This window comes from Gopherus evgoodei, chromosome 1 (assembly GCF_007399415.2).
Source record: "Gopherus evgoodei ecotype Sinaloan lineage chromosome 1, rGopEvg1_v1.p, whole genome shotgun sequence".
NCBI lineage: Eukaryota > Metazoa > Chordata > Testudines > Testudinidae > Gopherus > Gopherus evgoodei.
The window spans coordinates 189,144,167-189,168,501 of NC_044322.1; the positions used below are offsets into that span (position 1 = coordinate 189,144,167).

At 46.5% G+C, this 24,335-nt stretch overlaps 1 protein-coding gene across 1 annotated transcript in view; it reads right to left on the bottom strand.

The window, feature by feature from the left end:
* Positions 1-708: 708 nt before the first annotated feature.
* CD80 (CD80 molecule) overlaps positions 709-24,335 on the bottom strand; it is a 32,950-nt gene continuing 9,323 nt past the window's right edge. Inside the window, exons 3-7 of the mRNA XM_030580682.1 lie at positions 18,130-18,477; positions 12,268-12,546; positions 10,152-10,280; positions 6,004-6,148; positions 709-3,481 (exon numbers count right to left, since the gene is read on the bottom strand). Coding sequence (XP_030436542.1) covers positions 6,021-6,148; positions 10,152-10,280; positions 12,268-12,546; positions 18,130-18,477 — 884 coding nt within the window. The 3' untranslated portion in view covers positions 709-3,481; positions 6,004-6,020. The remainder of the gene's footprint in view (positions 3,482-6,003; positions 6,149-10,151; positions 10,281-12,267; positions 12,547-18,129; positions 18,478-24,335) is intronic.

Genomic DNA, 24,335 nt, shown 5'->3' on the forward strand with positions numbered 1-24,335 from the left:
GGTGGCTCAGAGCTCACCGCTCACAACTATTTCCTATTTACTAGCATAAATAGCTTCTGCTCAGCAGGCTGGATTTTGTGGAGCCCGTTCTTTGGTGCCTAACTCGGAGCCTGAATCCCCGTTGTAGATCTAGACCGGGGCAGGCAAACTTTTTGGCCTGAGGGCTGCATTAAGTTTCCAAAATTGTATAGAGGGCTGGTTAGCGGAGGCTGTGCCTCTCCAAACAGCCAGGCGTGGCCCAGTCCCACCCCCATCTGGCCCCCTCTAGCTTCTCACTCCCTGACAGCCCCCCCAGGACTCCTGTCCCATCTAACCCTTCCTGTCCCCTGACAGCCCCCGGAACCCCTGCCCCTGACTGCCCCCTGCCACTCCATCCAACCCCTCCTCTCATTCCTGATTATGCCCCCCCGGGACTCCTGCCCCAATTCAACCCCCCTGCTACCTGCCCTCTGACTGCCCTGCCCCCTATCCACGCCCCTGACCACCATCCTGAATTCCCTGCCCTCTATCCCACCCCCACCCCCACCCCCCGCTCCCTATCCCCTTACCGTGCTGCCTGGAGCACTGGTGGCTGGCAGCGCTACAGCCGTGCTGCCCAGAGCACCAGGACAGGCAGCCGCGCTGCCTGGCTGGAGCCACCCACACCACCACGCAGCACAGCGCAGCGGATCAGGCTGGGCTCTGCAGCTGCGCCGCCGCAGGAGCTCACAGCCCCACCACCCAGAGCATTGCGCTGGTGGCAGAGCGAGCTGAGGCAGCAGGGGAGGGGCCAGGGGCCAGCCTCCTAGGGCAGGAACTCAGGGGCCAAGCAGGAGGGTCCCAGGGGCCCGATGTGGCTCGTGGGCTGTAGTTTGCCCACCTCTGACCTAGACCTTGGTGCTTACTCTGTGACTACATAGCGTTTAGCCAGCGTAGTAGCTAATGAGCTCCTGTAGTGTCCCAGCACATAGAGCAGATAGATTTATTATTAAGAAAAGGAAACCAAACACAGAATTTACTCTTTAATACAATTAAGGGGGGGGGGGGAACCCATAAAATATCTTAGCCAAAATTATGTTAAAACTGAAAGCAGTTCACCTGTTACATTGGGTCAGGTATTAAATAAGCTGAAAGGTCTCATGGAAACCATGTGCGTTTCACTGAAAACACCGTGAGACAGTAGAAAACATAAAACGTTTTAGAGGGGGAAAAATCAAACCCTAAATGTCGGCATTTCTGTCAGTGTGAAATCCCTTCGCTCAGCTAGAAGGAATTAGTTACAGTGTCATAAGGGTATCTGGCAATTTACAAAAGCAGGTGCCCAACAGAAAAACCCTGCCCCAGAGAGCTCATAGTTGTCAGTCAGGAGTGCATATTAAGTATAGAACAGCTAGAGGAAGAGGGTTGGAGGTAAGTATGGCACTTTTTGGTTTTGGTTTTATTTTAAACAGGAAAGCATTGTGGTACAGGCACATTTCTAGGAGGCTTCAGAGGAGAGGGGGAAGTTACAGAGCAGTATGAAAGGAGAGACAAAGCTGAGAGTGGACAAGTAAGTACAGAGTAGCATAGTGGACAGTGGCCCAGTAGGCGAATGCAGTAGTTAAAGCTGGCAGTGGCAAGAGTACAGACTAGTTGCTGGGTAGTAGGAATGGGAAGAAAAGAAAAATGTGACACACCATTCCCACCATCCTAACTTACACTGGCTTCTCACCCAGAGCCTGAGCCTCCTTAAACTGCCTTTATTGGCTTGGTTTCCCTCCAGTAATTTCTCTCATACACACCTATTTACCAGAAAGAGGAGTGTAGGCTTGGGGTGTCCCAGTGCTGCTTCCCAGCTGTACACTCACTGGTGGGGGTCAGAGCATGGTTGCAATAATGTCAAAAAGTGACCAATGAGAACGCTGCAATGCACAACCAGTCTCCACAGTTAGTATCTATTCTGCACTGCTGCCGTGTGATTACTGGTTCCACGCCCCGAACAATGGCTGCAAAACAGGCTGGATGAAGCTGTAACTCTCAGAGCCTATAACCAGTTAGCTTTAAAGACAAAGCAGAAGAGATTGAGTAAGCAAGCAGGGGCAGAGTTATGTTAGTAAAGCCCATTGTGCAAGCAGCCTGTTGGGTTTTGGTTTTCCCCTCAAAATGAGAAATTGCGCTTTCCTACACAGTAGGCACTAAAACCATTCAAGCCAGATCTGGATAGGTCCTATCCAATGCTAGAGGCCAAGTCGGGCTCTTCCATGCTTCAGCTTCTGAATGGATACAGGGGACAGACTGAGAACAGCAGCCATAGACTGATCAACAGCATCCCAGGCCAAGGTAGTCCCATGCTGCCAAATTTCCTGCAAGAAACTAAAGACTCAGCCCACCCCAAGCCTTGTGGAGAAGCAATAGTAACAAGGGTGTTGTAGTCACACATCCCCACACACCGTTCAGGGGAGCAGACCTGTGTTTTGGAGCTAGACATGATGAATTTTCTGTTTCTTCATGTTACATGCATGTAAGTTAGCTGCTGAGCAATCTGACCGCATGAGTGTTGACTAGGGGAAATACATATAAAAAGTACCAGTTGGGTGTGTCTGCATGCTGTCAGTTGGCTGGAATGTGCAAATAGATGAGCTTTGGCATATCATCTTCCTCTTTGGGGTGAACTAGCAGAGCTGCATCTTTGATCCATTGGCTGGAGAGGTTTTGGGGACAAACAGGTCATGAGTGCTAGCATTAGTGCTGCAAACGAGGCATATAGCTGTACGCACATTAGTTAGCAAATGGCCAGGGTGTCAGTATATTGATGTCACTCCAGACTACACTAAATGTTATGGCTGCTGAAATAAGAATACAATGTATTTCCCCATTGCTGTTCAGTTCTTCCTTAACGAGTGGCTGAACTTTGCATCCTTACTGGAAAAGGGACTTGAGACAGGAGACACCTGTGATTGTCAGGTCCTCAAAAACATTCTTAATCCAAACTCTACTCCAAGAACTGTACTGGCAACATGCCCAAGCCCAAGGACCATGCATAGAATGGAACAGACTTCAGCTGCCCTCACCTGTAACAAAGAGGTGCAGCCTGTGCCTAGATCAAGATTGCACATTGGGACCTGTCATCTCCCAAGGGCCAGCCCCTCCTTATTAAAGATGGGCTACCTGGTGAAGCACCAGAGGACACCTTTGCCTTAGAGACAATGTCAAAGCCAAACATTCCGAACTCTGAGAGGGCAGGTGGTGTACTGGAGCAACATTTCTTCTTGCAGCTCATCAGGAAAATGGAGCTTCCTTTGGGGTGGCATTGCAGACACAGGGCTCTGGTGCATTACTGTCCTAAAGCTTCTGTGGTAGTGGTGGTGGTGGTTATTCACAAAACACCATCTTCCCAGTCCACTTGAGCAGATTTCTTGCCTGCTCCATCATCCTCTTCTGGAAGAGCCAAACAGTCTATGGAATAAGCCTTGGCCACAGAGGACAACGGGGACTGCAGTGCAGGACATACGGGATACAAGATCTGAGGGGACACAAAGTTTAGATTTTTAACTCCTAAAACATCCATGAAAATGACTGTCAGAGACAGCAGAAGCCATCTGCAGACCTCATGACGGCATCTAATCTAACAAGCAATAGCAGAGGGGTGCTTTGCCTGGGTGAGGGCAGGCACTGCAAGCCGCAAGCCACGCACCACTAGGGCATCTACTTGGGGTTGGAATCTGGGCTAGTCTTTGGTCCTTGTGAAAGCCTGCAGGTTGTCTGGAGAGAGGGTTTACTTTGTGCAGTAAGGATGAATCAACAGCAAACCAGACTATCTGACTTACAACAGGCTGTGGTTGGTACTACTTAGATAAACTGCATGTTAGTATAAGAGACTGTCTCAAGATCAACAACAGATCTCAGCAGTTCTGACACCTGATTCCGGGTCTGCCCACTAGACAGTAGCTATTTCAAGCAACAGGAGGGGAAAAAACAGGCATTTACAAAAAAGCCAGGAGGATTTTGAGAAAGAGGAATGCAGTGGAATGAATTTATTCAGTAGGGAAACTCCTACTATAGAATCTGTGCTGATAAATCCCCTCAGAGTACTTGCTAACCAAGATTTAGTATCTGTTCCAGAAGGGGCCTTCCCCGTAAGACAGTGAGAGTAGGTGGCTGGGCTTGGACATGAGAGAAACTAACTATGATGATTTCCCCTTCCTTCATTCTCACAGCATGTCAAGTTGCGAGTCCATCCATTATCAGAACAGAAAAACAAACAAACGTGAGCCCTAGGACTTCACAACTGTCACTATGCTGCACACACTGGCCACTGGGATAGCAGAGAGAGAACCCAGATCATTCCCCCCCAAATAATTATTCATTAATAATAATTAACTCTTATTGCACAGATCCTCTCTCCCCCTGTTCCTTCCCCTGACCTAAAGGAAAACCTTTGTTAGGAGAACAGGGTTTAAGATCCAATTGAGCAGTTCCAATTCCATCCCCAACCCCCAGGCATTTGGAAGCAGCATCTCAGCATCTCTTTTCCTCTGCTTTGATTCCTGTTTATCAGCCTGGGTCCTCCAGAGGAAGAGTCAGCTGTAAATCAAGTCAGGTATCAGGAAAAAGGAGAGGGACTCCCCAGTGCCCAAAGTCATTGTAGAAGTGTAACCAGAGTTTTTCCTCACTCTGTAATTACAGGGCAGTGACCCACTTGTGCTTCCATTTTCTCACACCTCATTTCCATGCTGACCCTTCCCAGAAACAGCCCCAGCATCCTTCATTTGAGCTATCAAAAATAAACAGCATTTTCAAGTCATCTACTTCCTGGGCTCCCAATGAAGCTATTTGATATCTCACACCCTGCCACTCACCTCACTGCTCACATTGGAAATGCTCAGAGGGATAAAATTCTCCTCAAGCTGCTGAAGAGGAGGGTTTGGAGGGAAGCCCTGGCTGGGATGATTTAGTTGGGGTTGGTCCTGCTTTGAGCAGGGGGTTGGACTAGATGACATCCTGAGGTCCCTTCCAACCCTAATCTTCTATGATTCTATAAGTGTCTCAAAGATGGACGAGCATTTAGGGTAGGTTGACTCAGCCCGCTGTGGTGAGCCTCCCAGCCCAGGTCGACAGACTCAGGCTTGCAGGATTCATGCTACCATGCTAAAAATAGCCAGATAGATGTTGCAGCTCGGGGTGTGAAGTCTGGGGGGGGGGTAGGGTGGGGAGTCTGCACAGCTAGTTCTAGTGGGGTTGTGTGAGCCCCATGAGCCTGAGTCTGTCAACCTGGGCTGGGAAGCTCGCTGCTGGCAGCTGCGTAGCTAGACCTTAGAAGCCGATTATGAAAAATGGAGTTATTCACTCACAGTTGTGCCCTCCCTCAACACCTCTGGCCACTGCTCCTTCAGCTCTCCTCTCATCGTCCTTGTGGCCATTATACGTAGCAGGAGAGGCACATGGTCTGTGTGCAGTTCACCAGAAATAGTTTCCAGGGGGCCAGGGTAGCACATGGGACTGGTGAGAGGTTGATTGCTGGTGAACAGGTCAAATCGGATTCAATTTAGTAGTGATTGAAAGACATTGCCCATGAGAGTTATTTGTTGGCCTGTTTGTGAAATGAACAAACCCACCTCTAGGGTAATAACCAGCCTCTTGGTCTCGAACCAAGAACTGTATTTATCAAAGAGCTTCTCTTTCGGCCCTACTGGTGTGAGCTCTGGAGGTGGAGCAAATTGGAGGGGTGGCAGGAAGGGAACTTACACTAATTATTATATTGCAAGAAGGACCAAGAGCCCTGAAGAAACTGAAGACCACTGGCCTCTTTCTCCATTATTACATTCACTTTAAATGTAAACCAAAAAAAAAAATAAAAAAATCTCTGCAATTATCCGGCTGGGAGACACCCTCACTCCAGAAGACCATGTCATCTATCCAAATGTGAGTGGCCACAAAGCCCTACAGCCTTGACCCCAGAAAACAACAGAACACTTTGTGTGCTAACATTACCAGCACATAGCATATGAGCATCTATTTTGCCATCAACAAACAGGAGAAAGTTACCTGCAAATATGGTGTAATCAGAAAGATGCTGCTTCTGATATTACTTCAGAGAGCTCAATGACACCTCTTACACCCTCTTTCATTTCAGTTCCCACTGCTGGATCTTGAGGGACAGGGTAGTGAGAGCACCGCAGTTGGTCGCAGCCTAAGGAAAGAAGACAATCTCTCTTAAGTGCTCCGAATTCCAGTGCACTCAACAGTACTGGATCCAAATGCTTCCTTCAGCCACATTTTGATCCCTTCAAATATGGTTATGGGTGGGGGTGGAATATCAGAGTATAAGCAAGGAAATCAGATGGAGAAGAGCTCTTACCTCTAGTGCCATCACTCTTGGCAGGATTGTTCCCTTGAGCATGTTAGAGTGATTGTCTATAACCATATTTTCATTGGCTGATTTGGGCCTTTTAGGTGATGTCACAGATAAACATAGGGGTTAAAGTAACTTAAAGGATTTACTGGTACGCTGGAGTCCTGAGTGGGGACGTGGCCACAACCAGAAGAGGCGAGGCCTTTCAAGATTTAAAGGCCCTGGAGCTCCAGCTGTGGTTGGGAGCCCCAGGGCCTTTAAATCCCCTCAGAGCTACCAGCTGCAGAGGCAACTGCTCGGGCGAATTAAAGGACCCGGGGCTCCAGCCGCCATGGCGCTCCGGGCCCTTTAAATCACTGCAGGAACCCTGCCACTGCCACCCCGGGGCGGCAGGGCTTCGGCGGTGATTTAAAGTGCCCGGGGCTCTGCCACTGAGGGGAGCCCCAGGCCCTTGAAAATGCTGCTGGAGCCTTGCCATTGCTGGGGCTCTGGCAACTGGGCTCGGGCAGGAATTTAAAGGGCCCAATGCTCCTGCCACTGAGGGGAGCCCGAGGCCCTTTAAAACACACTGGCGCCCTGCTGCCGCTGGGGCTCTGGCAGCTGGGCTTGAGCGGGGATTTTAAGGGCCTGGTGCTCCCCACAGCGGCTGGAACCCTGGGCCCTTTAAATCACCGCCAGGGAAGCTGGTCCAGTCCAGCACGGCATACCGGCTTCTTGCCAGTACACCATACTGGACAGTACCAACTTACTTTCACCTCTGGATAAACACCAAATCTCATTGGTGCAGAACTAGGACTTCAGCACATGCAAAAAATTAACCCTAAATATGCTGAGAAAATTCAGTGTACATACACCCTTTATTGTAAGTTACAGGCCAATAAATGAGCCTAAGTTACACACCAAGCAGGCAGAAAGGTAGGGTCTTAGTAACACAGTTTATTTTAAGAGTGTAGCAGGAGCAAGGTTCCCCATAGTTTTACACCCTATTAGTTGGTTTTCCTCCTATAGTCAATCAGTGTCCCCTTGGCATGCTACGCTAAATCAGGCTCACACCAACGTCTTAGCATAAATCTGATGCTGCCATTTAAGTGAGCTCTGAATTTGGCCCATTCTGTTAAGTGGATTAATGAAAGCAGAGGAAAAATGTTTTGCTATCTTTCCCCACATCCTTTTTTTCTTAAGCCTATTTTCCAGAACAGAGTTAGAGATTGTGTACTGTTAACACATAGCTAGGTGCAAAGGTTGCCCAGGCAGGCCTAGGATCGTGAGCTCCTCAGGGCAGGGAGGTCCCTTCTCAAATGTCTGGAGAGTGTCTGGCAAATTGCAAACACCACCACAAACAACTAAAATCCTCAACCACCTACTCCAGCCCAACCCTCCCCTCCCCTCCCTTTTGCTGCTTGTTTTCACCCTGCTTCACCCTGAAGCAAAGCTTTTAAGCTAAGAAACTGGACTCCAAGGCTGGACCAGCTCCCTGTCCAGGTTTCCACCATAACATTGCGCTTCTGAAGCATTTGCTGAGCTCTGAGAAGGAAGCAGCAATTTCCCTGTAGGAGCCCTGGCCTGAAGCACTTCACATTTCCCTTCTCACTGAGGTTTAACTCAACCTTAAACACTCGAAAGGTGGTTCGAGACTCCAGCATCAGCTTCTGAAAGTGAACTTCTAGTCTGATAAGTGACTAAAATAGCACCATCTTATTCAGCAACTCTGGTTCCTGGGGGCGATTCAGAGACATGTCTACTGACCTCAGGCTCAAAGCTAAGTTTTTACCCTTATTAGAATGACAGAGTTAAGAGTGTGAGGTGAACTCTGTTCCTTTGGGTTCAGCAACAGGATTGTTTACTACTGTACATTCCAAACAGCTGTGCACCCCATTAAGCACTAGGGAGCTGAGCAGGTGCCACTGAGGTCATAAATTGAAGATAATAGGGGCTGTAGAGCTGAGAGCATAAGTTGCCTCGCAGAATCTCTCTCACTGGTGATGGTGCACAGTGGTGGATTAGCCACTGGGCCCATCAACTGGGGGGCCACTGGAAAAATTCTGCCACTGAAGCCACAGGATAGGGAAGCCCCCCCAGCAACCCCCGACCCTGTCCCAAGCCCGCTCTCCCTCCCCTGCAGCGGCCCCCAACTTTGTCCCTGGGCAAAGACCCCCCCCAACCCCCCAGCGGCCCTGGGACTGGAAGAGCTCTCACTTCCTGCTGTGCCCCAGGGCTGTGGCATGGGGACAGAGCTTCTCCGGTCTTGGGGCTGTAGGCGTTGGGAGAGAAAGGAGAAAAAGAGGTTGCAGGGCTGCAATGAGGGGACAGAATGAGGAGTACCCTGGGTGGAACAGGGGTGGGCCCCTGGACCCCACCTCTGGGAAAGGGCCAGAAAGGGGTTGGGGCTGTGGGTGGGGTGACAGGCAGAAGGGGTGGGAAGGGACCCTCCCCCCACTTGCTCTGGCCTAGGACCCCAGGAAACTTTAATCTGCCTCTGATGGTGCACCAGGAGGAAATAGCCTTGCTTGACTCTCAGAGCCTAGGCTGATTTTGCAGGACAGGTGGAAAGAAAACAAACCCCCAACTCCTCACTTGTAGACAGCACATTTGAAATTAGCTGAAGAAGCAGTGGCGCTCCCAAGCAAAATAAAGTTACAAATGCCCTTCAGGGATTTGAGTCCCAACTATGTTAGAAATAACCTCTCCCACTGAGGGACAGCACTGCAACTCTGATCAGTTCAAACACGCAGGCCAACAGCGCTTGCTTTAAATAGGAGGGTGGCTACTGACAGCACATGTTCAGGGCGGGGTGATTCTGGACTCTGAAGCTCACTTCCCTTGTGCCCAAACCAGGGCCATGTCCAGGGTTTTTGCTGCCTCAAGCAGTGGGAAAAAAAAAAAAGCCGCGATCGCCACAGTGGCCGCCACTTTATCCTTCAGCGGCAATTCGGCAGCAGGTCCTTCCCTCCAAGAGGGACTGAGGGACCCGCCGCCAAATTGCGGCCGAAGAGCCCGACATGCCGTCCCTTTCCCTTGGCCGTCCCAAGCATCTGCTTGCTGCGATGGTGCCTGGAGCCAGCCCTGGACCGAACCCTACATTGTGTGACCCTTAGGACACACTATAAGGCTCATATATTTTTCTTGGGCCTGATTTACAAAGGTATTTAGATACCTAGAGATGAAGAGAGGCTTCTAGGTGGATTTTCAAAAGTCCCCAAGACAGGTGCTTAACTCCTATTGATTTTCAATGGGAGTTAGATACCTGCTCTGCTTTGGTAAATCCAACTAGGTGCCTCTCTGCATCTTGAGGTGCCCATGTAGCTGTGTAAGTCTGGCCCCAAGTTATTCTGGGGGAAGCAAGGAAATGGTGCAAATAGGAGCTTGCCGGTGGAGGGCTTGAGGATAAGCCTCATTTTGGGAGGTGGCAAGTCTTTTTAAATGGTAAAAACTCCACTGTATTTTGATAATTATACAGCAGTTACAGCCCTGGCAAAGGGCTCCTTTATACACTTCAGTACATAAAAACAGGTCTGAACCAAACCGGCCCAGATCTAAAAATCATTCAACTTTGCAGAATTTTTGATCCTGACCCAAATGACTCAGTTGCTCCCTGCCTATAATGGACCAAACCAAAATCCTGAATCCACATAGCTGCCAACCTTTAGGAAAGTCCTGATATGAAACTATACTTTGTGACATTGGCTGTTACAATTAGTACAACTAGAGCATTGGATATTCTGCACTTCCCTCCACAATCTAGCAACAGAAGAGTTTCCAAATAGTACATTTTACCAAGTTTCCTATGAAGCATCAAAAAGCAGCCCATGAATGTGACTCTCATTAAAGGAACTGTACTTACCATGACACCAGAAATATTTGAAAAGCAAGGCAATGGCCACAAGGAAGATGCAGATGAGAACCAAACTCGAGGCAATAATGACCCCCTGGGGCGAAGGTGTTGGAGAAGAAGGACATTCCTTTAGTTTTTCTGAGAAGAAAGGATTGACAAATATAACTGAAGGGCTCTTCACCATAGTGCCACCTTCACACAAGAGTGGGTGTGAGAATCCTGTTTTGTCCAAATTCTAATTCCAAGTAATGCCTTTTTTTTGCCAGTAACATGCTTATTTGCAATATATTATCCAGCCACTCCTTATAGTTGCTGAACTATATGGAGTTCCAGGCAGGGTATGCTCCCTGGTACACAAAAGTGACAAAGCTGCAACTCAAGCTCTAAGAAAGCCTCCCATTCCCCAAGAGTATTTTTCTGGGTTTAAGATTTTTATGACATCTGTGTAGTTTTAAGTGCTGGATTTTCTTCCAGAACCGGGCATGGATGAACTGTGTTTCACATGAGTTCTGCAAGGCTGTGAACATCTAAAAGCAGATAGGCAAATTTGACATAAAGAGGGAATACACAGTAGCAACTAAGTATCATAACCTATCTGATTAACAGAGCAGGCACTGCCTGCCCTGAGGAGACTCTGTTGGCTGTGGGTGTTTATGTGGGGAAGTAACAAAGCTCTTTCCCTGTAAGGAACAGTGGAGGTTGAGTGGGTAATTACGAGTCTGCATTTAGAGAAACTTCCCGTCATAGAGGCACTACTTGGATTCTCTTGTTTCAGGCACATTTACACCTAAGCCAGGGTAGTATGTGTGCCTCCAAGTTTATACATAAAAGAGACCTCTGAATGCAAAAGGCATATTTGATCTATCATTCTCTGAGTAGGGAGCAAAGAGAGTGAGGGTCTGAAATTTTATTTCAGTGGAGTCAGATGCTCTTGCCATTCTCATCAGATGGTGGAAGTCCTGTCACTTAGAACATTGAAACGACTAGACGTACTACCACTTCTGCAGTAAGGAACTCTCCTGCTTTGGCAGGAAGATGGCCTAAATGTATGCTTCATCTCGTAGGGATTTACCCTCGCTAATGGCTAGGAGTCTGAGATCGGGCTAAGTTAAGCAGCGTTCAGCTTCCTGGACATTGGCTTTATTCTCCCCCATAATCTTGCCAGCTGCACATGTGAGCCCCGCTAGCCCAGAGCTGGGACTCCCAAGCATTTGTTGCTTTATGGACTGTTCCCAACAAACTGAAGTGAAAGTGGCCAACCACTTTAAAAATCAAAAGGTGTTTTTTGTTCTTGTCACTGTTTTTTCCCCTCCCTGCCTTCAAAGAATCCATCATTACCTCAAGCTATGGTTTTATTATGATTATTTTGCTGGGATTTTTTTTCTCCTCTTCTATTCCACACAATATACTGTTGAGCCCTTTTCTTCATCCCTGTTTCCTCCTGGGGATGTAGCCATTCCAGCTATTAGCAATATTCTCTAAGGGCCAGGTTCGGAGCTCCTATCTCAAGCTGAATGGTATCTTCACAAGTCCCATTGAGCTAGCAGGGCTATGATGAATAAGGCACTATTCACCTTGGATAAGGGTGGCCGAATCTCTCCTGAGCTTCCCTTGGAAATGCCTGGATCCATACAGTCAGAACAATGGGCATAGAAACATGTTTTAAATGTTGTTTTTAATAAAAAATGGGTTTTTTTTAACTCTCTGGCTTTAAGCGCCTTCTTGCAAGCTCCTTTGTGCTGTGAAGCACTTAGACTGCAACAGGTACTTCATATTCAGTATACTGCCTTTCATCACTCTCCCTGTCTGTTTTCACTTGGCCCTTTCCAGGCACAGGCCCATTTATTGTATGATCCTCTATTTTGCACTGCACTGTATACAATCATGGTACATTATTACATACATACGTTAGGAATATTACTGAGTGTGGGAAGCTGGAATTTCTTCCTGATTATTGCAGCCAGTAACAGACCTTGAGGCAGGAATGAGAGGGCTTGTAAATTTTATGTTTGCGTAACTGTGGACACTATTTTGACACGAGTAAATGCACCCTTCTTTCTGAGCTATGTACCTCAGCGAGTTCCACAAATTCGTTACACACTGCGTATGATTGGCAGAAACTTACTCAGAGTGTAGTTAGAGGACACTTTGTAGACATCATACTCAATGGTACATGTGAGGAAAATGTCTTCAGTCAGATTGAGCTGCAATTTGGCGGTGACATTATAGAGGCTGTCTTTTGAGTCAGATAAATTGGTTTGCCAGTCCACAGACATATTATTGAGGATCCCGGAGACTCTGGGCTCTGCAAAGCCACCATGAGAAGAACAGGTCACCGTCACCTCAGTTGAGCCACAAGCATCTTTGGGTACATCCGCTGATATGTCCGGCTTGCTGAAGTCAGCTAGAGCAAAGGTAGTGAGAGAGTTTTAATTACCATTCTGTCAGATGAGGCAAAATTGCAGTCTTCCTGACCCCTTGTCATTAAAGAGCCCACAGCACTTGGCATTCTAGTGCCTCCAAATTCCTTCTGAAGTTACAGGTGGACAGGGAATTCTAGTATTCACCTTCACTTCCTAGCCTAAACTATTGTCCAGTATTGCAGCGCACTGTTTCACCAGCTGCCACATTCAATGGTGGTACGCTGTCTCTCTAGCTATATGGTCATTTGTAAGGTGGTCTTCTTAATGGAAAGTGCTATAGAAATATAGGGTTTGTTATTAATAGTCTATTGCATAAATGTGTAGAAAAGATAACATTGGCCTCTCTTCTGAGCCATCCAGCAAGGGAATGAATTAATTAATGATTTGTATTACGGTCATGTCTAGGGACCCACCTCCCCAAACAACTGCAGTTGGGCTCCCATGATGCTGGGCACTGTTCAGATGCATCGTTAGTGACAGTTCCTGCCCCAAAGAGCTTGCTATCTTAAGTAGACAAGAATCAAAGCATGGGAGAGGAAACTGAGGCATGGAAGGATGACGTGACTTGCCAAAGGTCACACAGCAGATCAGTGGCAGAAAGAGAAAGATCCCAGGCCACCTCAGTTCTATTCCAGCACCCTATCCACTGGGCCCCACTGCCTTAGTTAGCACAAAGGATTGTTTTGGAGACAGTCACTTCTAAACCAGAAACTGGACTGAAACCACTAGCTCATTTCACACAGGAGCACTGAGCAGTCATCACATGGTAACAACTTTCAGTCACTATTTTCCTAGTCAACTGGCAGCCTAGAAGTGAATGTGGATATGGAGGTAGATATTACCGCAACTGAGGTAGAGGCCAAACTTGAACAGCTTGATGGGACAAAATCGGAGGGCCCGGACAATCTCCATCCGAGGATATTAAAGGAACTGGCACGTGAAATTGCGAACCCGTTAGCGATAATTTTTAAGCAGTCGATAAACTCGGGGGTTGTGCCGTACGACTGGAGGATTGCTAACGTAGTCCCTATTTTTAAGAAAGGGAATAAAAGTGATCCGGGTAATTATAGGCCTGTTAGCTTGACATCTGTAGTATGTAAGGTCTTGGAAAAAATTTTAAGGGAGAAATTAGTCAAGGACATAGAGGTCAATGGTAATTGGGACGAATTGCAACATGGATTTACTAAAGGTAGATCGTGCCAAACCAATCTGATCTCCTTCTTTGAGAAGATGACGGATTACTTAGATAAAGGAAATGCGGTAGATCTAATTTACCTCGATTTCAGTAAGGCGTTTGACATGGTTCCGCATGGGGAACTGTTAGTTAAATTGGAAAAGATGGGGATGAATATGAAAGTTGTAAGGTGGATAAGGAACTGGTTAAAGGGGAGACTCCAGCGGGTCGTATTGAAAGGTGAACTGTCAGGCTGGAAGGAGGTTACTAGTGGAGTCCCTCAAGGATCGGTTTTGGGACCGATCTTATTTAACCTTTTTATTACTGACCTTGGCACAAAGAGCGGGAATGTGCTAATAAAGTTTGCGGATGACACAAAGTTGGGGGGTATTGCTAACGGAGAAGGACAGGGATACTATTCAGGAAGATCTGGACCACCTTGTAAACTGGAGTAAGAGTAATAGGATGAAATACAATAGTGAAAAGTGCAAAGTCATGCACTTAGGGATTAATAATAAGAATTTTAGATATATGTTGGGGACGCATCAGTTGGAAGCGACGGAGGAGGAGAAGGACCTTGGGGTATTGGTCGATAGCAGGATGAGTATGAGCTGCCAATGTGATACGGCTGTTAAAAAAGCAAATGCGATTTTAGGATGCATTAGGCGAGGTATTTCCAGCAGGGATAAGAAGGTGTTAGTACCGTTATATAAGGCGCTGGTGAGACCCCATCTGGAATATTGTGTGCAGTTCTGGTGTCCCATGTTCAAGAAGGATGAATTCAAACTGGAACAGGTCCAGAGACGGGCTACTAGGATGATCCGAGGAATGGAAAACCTGCCTTATGAAAGGAGACTCAAAGAGCTTGGCTTGTTTAGCCTGGCCAAAAGAAGGCTGTGGGGGGATATGCTTGTTCTATATAAATATATCAGGGGCGTTAACGTTAGGGAGGGAGAGGAATTATTTAAGTTTAGTTCTAATGTAGGCACGAGGACGAATGGGTACAAACTGGATATTAGGAAGTTTAGACTTGAAATTAGATGAAGGTTTCTAACCATTAGGGGAGTGAAGTTTTGGAACAGCCTTCCGAGGGAAGTAGTGGGGGCAAAAGACTCATCTGGCTTCAAGACTAAGCTTGATAAATATATGGAGGGGATGTTATGATAGGATAGTTTAATTTGGGCAATTGATCTTGGAGTATCACCAGATAAGTCTGCTCAATTGTCTGCGGGGAGGTGTTGGATGGGATGGGAACTGAGTTACTGCAGAGAATTCCTTCTTGGGTGCTGGCTGGTGAGTCTTGCCCACATGCTCAGGGTTTAGCTGATCGCCATATTTGGGGTCGGGAAGGAATTTTCCTCCAGGGCGGATTGGCAGGTGCCCTGGAGGCTTTTCGCCTTCCTCTGCAGCGTGGGGCATGGGTCGCTTGCTGGTGGATTCTCTGCAGTTTGAGGTCTTCAAACCAGTTTTGAGGATTTCAATAACTCAGTCCTGGATTAGGGGTTGTATAAAAGTGGATGGGTAGGGTTCTGTGGCCTGCCTTGTGCAGGAGGTTAGACTAGATGATCATATTGGTCCCTTCTGACCTATGAGTCTATGAGTCTATGAGTCTCCATATCCCATTACCAATCCTTCTATCCAAAAGGCCTGAAGCCCCCCACCACCACCCAGCTGTTACAAAGGCCTGTTAGAATGCAAGGGGATGGGAGATGGCAGAGTAGAAGAAAGCTGGGCTGTTTTTAGTGCTGCGCCACATTTCCCATTAAGTTGATTTATCAGCCCTAGGATTATTCCTCTCCATAGGCGATGCACCCCACAAGAGGGGGCATCGAGTGTTCTGGGAATACAGGAGGCAAGAAACTGGACAAGTCTCTTTTTTTACTTCAGTTCTCACTCTCTGATAGGGAGACAGTTCCTTCGGGAGGTGAGGTCCCTGCACACCAGGGGGTGTTATATACGTGCTGCTGTAAGGCAGGCTGAGGACTTGTGATGGAAAAACCTCAGGAGAGATGCACATTCAAGATGTAGAAGATTCCAGTGCTTATTCATGGGCCTAGATAGAGGCTTCCCTGCAAGATCTCTGGGACTTTCTGCTGTCATATGGGTCAAAAAGAAATCAATGTCTGCTCTCAGTTGAAACCAACTATCAGAGAGGCGGCCGTGCAAATGGAAAATGATGATGAGAATAGAATTTCTTCTAACTTCCACCAAAGGTTCAGATTCGTTTTGAGCAACAGCACTCCTGTTCCTCCACTAAACCATTTCCCTGGGGCAGTGCTTACAGTGCTCTGAAAAAGTATGTGTGTGTGGGGGAACGAGCATTTTCTACAGAAATGAAAGTGACATCATCAGCATCTGCCTGTCTCTCCTCCCCCGTGGCGCCACCTCAATTTTGCTCTTTCCCAGCTTCATGTCTGTTCTTCCTGCAGCTCCTGGGGTTCTTCACTCCCCTCTCCCAGACCAAAAGTGGCTGCAGTCATGTCCCCTCTCTCCTTTCCCATGCTGGTGTTGGAGGCAAGGGAGAGACCAGAGGCACCAGCCTGTCACCATTGTTCACAGGAGAAGCAGCAGGGCTATCCTGAGCTGCTGAGCTCTTAGAATCATAGATTATTAGGGTAGAAAGGGACCTCAGGAGATCATCTAGTCCAACCCCCTGCTCAAAGCAGGACCAATCCCCAAATGGCCCCCTCAAGGACTGAACTCACAACCCTGGATTTAGCAGGCCAATGCTCAAACCACTGAGCTATCCCTCCCCCTCTCCTGCTCCCTGCTCCCCTCATGGAAGAATAGGCTCATGAGGGGTGGGGAGTGGCAGAGGAAGAGCTTTGCCCATTCCCTGCATTAGCTCTGATTGGCTGCTTACACCCCAGCAGATGGAAAAGTAGCCAATCAAAAAGGGTTTTTCCCCATGCAGGGCTGACGTGCTCTCCTCAATGCCAGCTTGAATTATAGAATGTTTATTGGGTGGGTTTGGAACCCCTGTCAACCAGGTGCCATTTAAGCATGGGTCTGAGGTGAGGTTCATTTAACCCTTAGGGAATGGCGATGTCTGATCCCTGGAGCACTAGTCAGGCCCCTAGAATGTTGTGGGGCTCTCCAAGGGTGATGGGGCAAAACCAGGAAGGGCCCTATGGCAGCTGAGAGGTGGGGCCTGGTCAGAAAGCAGTCTTCCCACCATACCATGCCTGCCCTTGCAGGGACCACTTCCTTCTGCCCTACGAGAGAGACCTGACTTCTCTGTGCCTCACTCTGGAAAGCAGCATGGGGCCAAATAGCTCAGAGCACAGACCAGTGATGGCACTTTCTGGAGTGGCTCCTGGAATAAACTCCATGCCAAAGAGACAACTAGCAGGCAAGGGAAGAGGGAGAGAGAGGAGACCCTCTTTCAATGCTTGAAGTAATGTGGACAGGGCCAGATTTCCAATTAGGCACAGTTGGCATGTGCCTAGGCACACCGGCATTCTAGGGGTGCCTAAAAGTTAAAAATGAGTTAAAAGTTAAAACATACATCAATGATTTTGAACCTGCAGCTCACGGGCTGTATCCAGCCCAATTAGCACACAGCTGCGGGTGGCCCAGCTGTGTGCTAAAACCAATTCAGTTTGCCACTCCAGTCCTGGGAACGGCGGGGCTGGCGGAGGGGGAGACGGCACCATGCAGCCATGCTGGAGAGCTCCTGCCAGCAAGAAAGGCAAAGCAGCCCCTGGTGGCAGGGGAAGGCTTCAGCAATGCAATGCAGGGGGCCCTGCTGGGCAAGTGGGTCCTGAAGGAGCCCGGCCTGGGCAGGTCTTACTCCTGCTCCAGCCTGGCTGATCGCGCCTCTCCTGAGGGTCCAGCGCAATCCCCGACTGGCCCTGGCTGTGCTGCCCATTCAGTCTGCTGGACACAGTCACCTCCCAGAGGGGCTGGTGAGTGTGGCCAGGGCGCAGGAGAGTGGATTTGTAGGGAGTTTGTGGGGGGGCTCTGGGCAGTGAGGAGTGCTAGGCCATGGTGGGTGCAGGAGGTCTGTGTGTGTTGGGGCGCTAGGCAGTGGGGTCTATGTGGGGCACTGGGCAGTTGTGGAGGATTTGTGGAGGGGGGCGCTGGGCAGTGGGGGTCCATAGGTTGGGACGGGTGCTGAAGATGCTGTGCCTAGGGGTGCATAAGGTGTAAATCTGGCCCTAAGTGTGGACTGCCATGTAGGAGGACAGAGCTAATGAAGGGGGATGGCAGGTAATCCTATTGGAATTAGAATCCCAATGGCGAGTCTTGTCATGCTTACGCTTCTCAAGGATGCTATGGCCTGACTATTCTGTGGCCACAGTGAATGGTACGTCTAGTCGTCCATCTTAACCTCTTGGTCTTTGCATATTAATTAAAGGCTTCTGATGATTTGGGTCACACCACTTACCTACAACCACCAAAACCACACTCTTGGCACATGCACGCTTGTAAGCTCCGTTCTCTAGCACCTGAACTATGCATTCATATGTGTTGTTGTCTGATAGTTCCACTGGGGAGATCAACAGTGTGAGGTTCTGTAGGTCCATCTCTGTCCGGTTCACATACTTTGAATTGACTGGGACTGAGTCCGGGACTGGCTTCCCTGCTGAGTAAGCCTGTATTACTTCTGTTTGTATTGTTTGCCAGTAAACACGGTAGTTATACAGGGACTCTGGGCTGGGTAGTTCATAGCAGCAGGGCAGGAGGGCACTTTCTCCTAGTTTGGCTTTGAACTCCTTTTTTTCCTTTGCAAAGACTGCAGGGAAGCAAAAAGGAAACAACAACATATGTCATGAAACAGTAAAGCCCATTCTGCCTACAACTCCATCACCCTTGATCACAACTCTGTGTACTCCCACTGACATGCCCCAGCTTTCCATTGTCCACTTAGCACTGAAAAATCCTCCCAGAAGGGACCTGTCTCGGTGATTGTTCTTGTGATGCTCCAATCTCACGTATGGGTCTAAGTAACAGAAAATGGTTGCTAAGCATGTGGATTAATGAAAATGATCAGATGCATGGCAAGCAGGATAGGTCACAGTTTTCAAAACTCAGAGTAAGTAATCATCACTATTGTCATTGAAGGGGCGAGGTATGTTGTCATACCCATCAGGGACCAAAACATCTCTTCTCTCTCTTCTTAGAGCTGTTTGTTTGCAAAATCCCTATAATTTTTCTGTGTGTTTCCCCAACCTCAAGCAAATGCAGCAATGCATCTTTTTTTGTAAAGGGAAGGGTGGGAGAACCAACCCAACACGCCCGCAATCATAAGCAACCCTACAACAACAAGTCAGCATCATAGCCCAACATTCACAAGCATCTCTACAATTACAAACCGAGACACACAGCCTATAGTTCATGAGCATCCCTGCAACAAATCTGGATACATACCCTGGTGCTCATACGGAATTAAATCACTAAACCAAAACTGCTCATGAGTATCCCTATGATAACAAACCAGTGTCACAGCTTGGTGCTCATGAGCATCCCTGTGACAATAAGCCAGCACACTTACGGAATTAGAAAAGAAAAGAAAAGAAAAGAAAAGATCAGTATGGAAACAATGCACCCTGTCCTGCAGTGGTTCCCCTGCTTTGCAGTATCCCCTTTTGCACTCTGCTCCCGTGCTCAGTCCTGCAATGCAGTGCCACAGTAGCTCTGCTTCCCCGCCTCCATCTGGTCACACCATGGAGGTAGGACATCAGAGGCGATAGCAAGCTGGAAGGCTTGAGAAGACCCATGACAGCAAAGCAGAGGCTAGCTGAGGACTGATTGGCCCAGACTGATGACAGAGCAGTGTCTGGAGAGAAAGAATGATCTTGTGGTTAAAGCAAAATGTGGGCAGGTCTATTCACACCTCTGCCATGAGTTGCCGAGTAACTCTGAGCAAGTCATTTAACTTCTCTGTGGCCTAGTTTCCCAAAGTGGGATAATGATACTTACCAACCCAAAAGGGTCTCCTAAGGCTTAACTCGTTGCTTGTAAAACTCTCTGAGATCCCCCGCGGAAGGTGCTAGAGAAGGAAAACAATCTTAGCCTGCCCTGGTGCTCCCTGATTTGCAGGAGGCATGCCTGCCATTAACCAGAGTTCACACTTCAGACACCAAACCAAACCAAAAGCATGAGATTTTATGATTCGAGTCTAAAATGCACAGGGAATCCATTGCCAGCACACATGCCCCTGCTCCACCCACCTGCCTTATGGCAAATCAGTAGGAAACATATAGAAAAATGCCAGGGTCCGCAAATACAAAATTGTGTTTTCCATTTAATTGGGGAGCTCTTCTTTGACTCAGGCACTTCATTGCACCCTCACTAGTGAGGGATCCCAAGGAGAGCTCTTTTTTATCAATCAGGTGTGTTACTCTGTGTAACACAGGCCACCTTAAGCTGCATGTCTTGCTGCTCCTTCTCCTTGTGTGTGTCTGTCTTCTTCCTGCTTGTGTCTCCTTCCAGCTCAGTTACTATCATTGCTAGACTTCCGATAACAACAACTGAAACTTTGGGATTCTGGCCTGATATCACCACCCAATGCTGCTGGTTGTTTTTTTTATTATAGAGAAGAGTGGGCGTAACTGTAAATGTCAACGAGACAACGCATCATGAGTTGCATGAGGTTCTCCACACTTTGCCACCAAGAGTCTCCTCTGCAACCAAAAGGAGAACAAAAACCTCCTGGGCAGTACATATGCAGAGGCTGGAAACTCCTGCTGATGTCACACCCGCCCTTAAAAGGCACTGCACCCATGAAACTGCAACCCGAACACTTTAAACCTGAAGCAGCCACAGACCAGGGAGAGTCATGCAACTCCACAAAAGTCCCCAGTTCATATGAGTTTACTTTAAAGGTGAATTGCAAAGCAAAAATGAAAACTGAATCCAATCCAGATTTACGTACCTAATGTTCTGTAGAAGGCATCCACTATGGAAAAAAGTTGTAATAGATCATCTAGACAAAAATTTCCTCCTCTTCCCAACCTGCCAATGAAATCCTCTTGGTTCTTGCTCTCTGTACCCAGAGTGGATACTTCATTTGACCCCATGGAATAGAGGAAGGAATTTCAGTTCTCTCACTCGTCCCACAGAAAAGAGCAGGACACAGGGGTTTCTTTATTTGCTTCCTACAAAGGATACAGGAACTCCAACTCCATTTGCTTGGTGATTCCCACTCTACTACCTATTTGATCAGAGACACTGCTATGGTTAGATCTCTGCATGGGTCAGGAAGAAGGAGTAGAGTGCTGATCAGGAGAGGTGCTCTCAGCATAGCAAGGCAATGAGGAAGCATTAGCAGTAAGCTTGGCAGAATTCAATTTTTATATATATATAAAATTTGAGTGGATAATATCAATGGTTATTTTTAAGCATTTTATTTTTTTTAAATTTAAAGTTTCTCAATTTTGCAAAATTATGGATTTTAAGCATTTATTTTTTCTTTTTGTCTTTTTTTTAACAGTTGTGGGGTCAGGAAATTGTTTAATGACAGCAGACCCTGAGGTTCAAAAAATTAAAGCTTTATAACCGTTAAATACAAACTGTCAACATCAGATATCAAAATATACAATACATATATCCTTAAATCAACAAATCATACCTGTTTTTTACTATTCATTTGCTAGTCCATTTGTAATGCATCTACCTCTAAATTCTAAATCACTGGATTTCTCAAGTACCATTTTTCTTACTTTTGCCTATCTGTAAATTTCAGTTATCATCTATGGAAATATTTTTTCAGCAGTTTAAGTGTGTATGGCGAAATAGATGTTTACCGACATACACAAATCAAAATCTAATCCTTCCAAACCTAGTTATCAGGGATCAGGTTGGGCTAGCTAAAGATGTCTCAATGAACCATTGCTTTCCCCTGGTTAGTGCATCTTGATTCCAGAATTTCAACTTGCATTGTGCATCTGCTGGTTGCTACTCCGCTGTTAAGGTTAAGTTTTGTTTTTGACTTAAAGCAGGGATTTGACCTCTTCACTTTATAGGAAAACTATGGCACATTCTCCCCAAAATTCTAGTACTTACTTCTTAAATACAAAGTGATTTTTCCAAGAATTTATGAATAAATTCAATAATTAGGTTTTGAATTAAAATTAGCTAAGTAGGTCTTTAAAGAAATTTGCCCCTGCTTCATTATTTTCCTGTCCCAAATAATCTTAGCAATGGGATACAGTTTTTTTTAAATTTCCATATAGTTCATATTGGGCATAGGCTATATTTCAGGAAATATGGTTGTATTTAAGAGGAATTACTGCTTTCCCTAATTGTTATGAGTATATTTGCTATGGAGACACTCCTGTCAACAGCTCAGGTAACTCTTAAGTGGAGTTGATGTGACATAGGAGGTAACTCAACAAATCATCACCCTTCCTCTGCAGCTAATTTGCATGCAACAATTCTATTGGTTGTAATGCCTCAGTGATGGGAGGAAGACAGGGCATATGTGCTGAGAGTGGTCTGTATCAGATTTGGTCCAACCAGTAGTACGCTTTAAAGATTATGCAGCTATATAGTAGGTGGCTGGTTGCACATTAGCTTGGGCAAGCGTACTTGATGGGATTCCTATGGCACTTCTATTTCAGTTCCACTGTGCACAGAGGCAGCACTGTACGGGGAAAATGAGGCAGGAGCACAGAGATACTGGACTTGGCAATGGGCTCTCCCTGAACCCCTTCACAAGTGTTGGAATCAGTAACAGAGCCCTGCACACCAATAAGACAATTGCAAATTAAGGGTCAGATTTGTGCTGCTGCTCTGAGAATGCAAAGCAGCTGTAAATCCAGCTCTTTATGACTAGGTACTCCTTGGTGGGCCAGGATCTCTTCTTACCACAGATGTGGTGGAGAGAAAGAAGACAGAAATAGAGCATCTCTTTAAAAAATAGATAGGTATTTAATTCACCAGCAGTTGTATTCAGTCCCATTTCCTTATAGGTTTTCAGTGTACGTCAACTGTGCCCAAAGCAACCTTAATTCTACTCTATACTGATTCTATGAGGAAGAGAGGAAAGGTATGAAAGAAATCTAATTTGATTTAAAAACTCAATTTCCTCTAGTCTGAGACTGTACATGCAGATTCATAGATTCTAGGGCCAGAAGGGACCAGGATCATCTAGTCTGAACTCCTGTATAGCACAGGCCACAGAACTTCCCTGATTTAATTCCTGTTTGAATGAAAGCACATCTTTTAGAAAAATATCCAATCTTGATTTAAAAATTGCCGATTGTGGAGAATCCACCTTGACCCTTGGTAAATTGTTCTAATGGTTAATTATTCTCACTGTTAAAAAAATGCACATTTTGTTTCTAGTCTGAATTTGTCTACTTCTAGCCACTGAACCTTATTATAACTTTTGTCTACTAGAAGTGTCCTTTACTATCAAATTTCCATACCGCACACAGATGTTTATAGACTGTGATCAAGTCATCCTTAATCGTCTCTTTGTTAAGATAAAAAGATTGAGGTAACTGGGTAGGACATGTATTGCTGTAGGACATGTTTTCCAATCTAATCATTCTCAGGGCTCATTTCTGAACCTTCTACAATTGATCATCAACATCCTTCCTGAATTATGGGCACCAGAACTGGATGCAATATTTGAGTAGCAGTCTCACCAGTCTCTATTACCAAATATAGAGGTAAAATAATCCATCTACTCCTTCTCAGTATTCCCCTGGAATTCCAAGGATTTCATTAGCCCTTTTGGCCACAGCATTGCACTGATAGCTCAGCTGATTATCCACCATAACCCCGAAGTCCTTTTCAGAGTCACTGCTTCCCAGAATAGAAGGGCCCAGCCTTTAAGTATGGCCTACATTCTTTGTTTGTAGATGTATAACTGTACACTTGACAGTATTAAAACACATAGTTTACTTGCACCCAGTTTACCAAGTGACCCAGATCAGTCTGTATCCGTAACCTGTCCTCTTCATTATTTACCACTCCCACAATCCTTGTGTCATCTACAAAGTTTATCATTGATGTTTTATGTTTTCTTCCAGGTCACTGATCAAAATGTTAAATAGTAGAGGGACAAAAACAGAACCCCACTAAAAACTCACCCACTTGATGATTATTCCCTACATACAGTTAGCAGTTTTAATCCATTTAAAGCATGCCAGTGTTGATTTTCTTTCGTTCTAGTTTCTTAATGCCATGTGGTACCAAGACAAATGCCTTACAGAAATGGAAGTATAGTACATCAACACTATTGCCTTTATCAACCAAACTTCTAGTTTCATTAAAAAACTTATCCTTTTAGTTTGACAAGATCTATTTTCCAAAAAAACTATGTTGATTGGCATTAATTATATTACCCTACCTTAATTCTTTATTAATCACATTCCATATCAGACGTTCCACTACTTTGCCCAGGATTGATGTCAGGCTGACAGGCCTGTGATTACCCAGATCGTCCCATTTATTCTTTTTAAATAGTGGCACTAATTAGCTTTCTTTAAATCCTCTAGAATTTCACTACTGTGCCAAGACTTATTGACAATCAACAGTAATGGTCTAGATCAGAGGTGGGCAAACTATGACCCGCGGGCCACATCCGTCCCACGCCCCCAAGTTCCTGGAGGCTAGCCCCCAGCCTCTCTCCTGCTGTCC